The sequence below is a fragment of the Poecilia reticulata genome, linkage group LG21 (assembly GCF_000633615.1).
Source record: "Poecilia reticulata strain Guanapo linkage group LG21, Guppy_female_1.0+MT, whole genome shotgun sequence".
Classification (NCBI taxonomy): domain Eukaryota; kingdom Metazoa; phylum Chordata; class Actinopteri; order Cyprinodontiformes; family Poeciliidae; genus Poecilia; species Poecilia reticulata.
The window spans coordinates 14,407,715-14,411,240 of record NC_024351.1 but is presented as its reverse complement, the minus strand read 5'-3'; the positions used below and the strand labels follow the sequence as shown (position 1 = coordinate 14,411,240).

General features: G+C 37.7%; 1 protein-coding gene across 1 annotated transcript in view; it reads left to right on the top strand.

Moving 5' to 3' along the window:
- Positions 1 to 959: 959 nt before the first annotated feature.
- LOC103457697 (uncharacterized) overlaps positions 960 to 3,526 on the top strand; it is an 8,937-nt gene continuing 6,370 nt past the window's right edge. Inside the window, exons 1-2 of the mRNA XM_008398029.1 lie at positions 960 to 1,043; positions 2,509 to 3,349. Of these exons, the coding sequence (XP_008396251.1) occupies positions 1,025 to 1,043; positions 2,509 to 3,349 (860 nt within the window). The 5' untranslated portion in view covers positions 960 to 1,024. The remainder of the gene's footprint in view (positions 1,044 to 2,508; positions 3,350 to 3,526) is intronic.

Below are 3,526 nucleotides of genomic sequence, written 5' to 3'. Positions count from 1 at the left end.
AATAAAGGAAACACTTAAACACTTAAGTGTTATATATATATAGCAACATGATTCAGCAACATGATTCATTTTCCTTAGTTTTTTATTATTTTTGCTTGCTGGCTTGTTTTGTTCTTTTTCTTTTGAGGGGGTGGGGGGCTAATACTTGTGAGAACCAAAATCAACATTCTCCCAATCTAAAACAAAATTCTTACATAATAATGTAAACTATGCTATAATACTATGAAACGACAATCGTTTCCTCGTAACGTTTTAGAATGGCTAGAGAGAGAAAAATTATGGGAAATAGTTTCAAGGTAGAAGTTACTAACAATTTATATCAACTCCTTTTTCAGCGTTTGCATGTAGTGGCAACTGAAAGTATTGCATCATGACAAGTAACCTGCGTAAATTGCCTTTTGAGGCAATGTTTCATGTTTGCATTAAGTGACAAGATTTTGTTATTTTCGTGCAAATCAAAATCAAACTGTGTGAAAAATTAGGAATCAAGTCACATTGTTGATTTTATCATGCTTGTTCTCTATTATTGCTCAAACAATTCTTTTATTACTTTGAGGGAGGGCGGGGGGAAGGCGGAAGCCTATCCAATAGGGGGCGCACTAATACATAAGATATTTACGAATATTTGTTTATTCGTTCACAAAAATTTAGCCAATAAAATTGTTTTAACAAGTGTATGTTATAAATGTAATTAAAATTTAGGGAATGGAAATGACCGACTGGCATTGTTGTCTGACTCGTGCCGTGGTAGTTCAAACTTTTTTTTATTAGTTTTTGAAATTATTATTTATCTTACTGTAATGATGCTCAACATCATAAATAAACCTTTCTAAGCACATTATTTTTATTTTAATAAAGAAAACATTCATATAAATGTGGGCAAGAGTGAGGTGGTCACGTGGTAAAGACACAGGAGCTGGTATCTTTTTTCTGATTGGCTCCTCTCACCGTGAGATCGTCTGACGTCTAACCATGAACAGGAAGAGCTTGTAATGTCAGTGAGGTGCACACAGCTCAGGGAGAAATGGCAGAAACAAGCCTGGGTAAGATGATAACGCTATCCTGAACTTCACACACAACCTCAGACGCAGTGAAAGCTGAATATGAGATCTGTTTGGTGGCGTGTTAGTTGCAGAGCAGCAGCTGTGCTGATATGGTCCACTGAAATGCTTGCTTTTCTTTTGTACAGCAGACAAACTTCCTGGTTTTAGGTTTCAGCGTGGAACTATTCAGACATATTCTACTTTCATCTTAAAGTAACAAGAACAGATTTGAACAAAATTGAAACTGGGAGATAATACAAGAAATATGGAAGGACCGTCAAACTTTGGAACAAAGTCCTTTGTAAGCATTCTTAATGGGGTATTGATTATAGATTATCAGTTTTAGTTGAATATGTTGTATGTGACATAGTTGCAAATACTTCACATCAGTTGCTTACCAACTCTACCACAGAGTCAGATGAGTGGCTTTGTTTTGAAAAGTAAGGTTTAAATCTTTACGATCAAATATCAAGTCAAGTCTAAAATCAAGATATGAAATTCCAGAGTCAATCCAAGTGTCCTGAACTTTCAATTTTGATTCACAAACAAATTAAGACAAGATTTTCAGTTTGGTCAAAAAGTTATACCAGTTTCGAAAAAATAATTAATGCCCTGTGGAATATAGTTGTAAAAAAAATATTTATTTCAGACAAAAATAACCTATAAAAATAAAAACTTAAGAGATTTCATTCATTAAGGGCCAAAGCTTGTCCGGACCAATGATGTTTTTCTGGGTTCTGGGACAAATCTGGATGAGCTGCCAATGGTGTTTTTGGACTAATTTCGGTGGGCTTGCTGGGAAGACTTACCACTGCGTAATGTTTTTTCCCCATTTGTGGACAATGCCTCTCATGATGTTTTGCTTACTGTCCCATTTCCAAACTGATGGATGTCAAAGACTTTTTTCCCCAAAAAAATACTCTTTTCAAAACACTGCATATAAGCTCTGCTACATAACGCCATTATTAGATACTTGAGGATTTTCATTATTCAGGTAACAATCACATTAAAATATCATTCATGCATTTTTATCTTTCTGTTATTGACGCAAAACCATTTTTGCCATGAATAAATATCCATTTTAGTAAAATCTGTTCAAATGAAAAACAAAAAAATCCCTTTGTTATCTGGGACCTTTGCCTATAAATAGTACTGATTCAAATGAAAATGATATTTAAACCACTTAATGAAGAATCTAAAAATGTTTATACATCTACTGGTGAACCAGTGAGTAAAATTTTTACTGGAGCAGTTAGGACTCTGCTTAATTAATTAATTAATTTATTTAGTGAAATTCATCAACAAAAATGTAAAAAAATATTGTGAACAGATCTATTGAGGAGGTTGTTTTAAGGGTAATAATTTTATACCTTTTCCATAAAGCAGTTCTGAATAGCATATACATTTTAATGTAGAAATTAAATAGTAGTTTGAATAGCATAAAATAACAGAATTTTGTCTTTAGGTTCTTTCCGTGTGGTGAAGACCCTCCTCGGAAGTGCAGCAGCTGGTTTTGTGTTCGGACAAGCTGCCTCATACGCAGTCAAGCCCTCTCTGACTGAAGACGTCACTCTGCTGAACGCTGCCACTCGAGCTGCTGGACGTGCTGGTTCAACCGGTGTAGCGGTCGTGGCAGCATGCCTGGTGTTTACATCAGCGCTCCTTTCTCTTGGACTGGGTTTCCTCCTCAGTGCCATGGTGCTGAAGCTGCTCAATAAAGCAGGAGTGACCCTGCCGTGGTTGACTGGAGCCATGTCCGGGGCATCAGTCGCATTGGGTGCAGTCGTTACCGGAGGATTGGAGGGCATCATACCACCTTGGATCTACATCATGGTTCAGGGCACTTTGGTTCTTATCGTGTACTCGTACTCCAACATCAATGACATGACAACAGCTCTGTTAATCATCTTCACCACTCTGTACGCCAGTGTTATGTTTGGACGATTGGGTGCCATACTTGGGTTCTTCTGTATGGGACTCACCATCATCGTTTTCTTTGCTCTACGACGAGCTCTAAAAGCAAGGTCGCCACCAAAACCAGAATCTAAAACCAGGTGCAAATTGTTGGAGAGGATCTTCTTCTACTCTGTTTTTGTGGCAATTTTGGGGTTTTTTGTTGGTTTGGGTTCAGGTGGGGCAGAAGAAGGCACAAAAACACAAGTGATTTTAATTCTACAATCAGTTCTTTGGGTGGGATTTCTGTCTGTGGGACTTTTGGGGGCTGGCCTGGGAACTGTGGCCATGGTTGGACTGGGGCCAGAGGTGGCTGGAAAGGTTTGTGTGGGAGCTGTGGTAATAACATCAATAGCTCTGTGATGGCTGCAGTGACAGCCACACAAATGTGGTAACATTCACTTTCACCACACGCAACAGGTTCACATTCACTCTCACTACAAATGGGTTCACCTCACTTATATTTGGGTTTCTTTAAGTCTAGGATTCAATTTACAGAATAACTGGTTTTTGTTTAGAAGGCAACACAT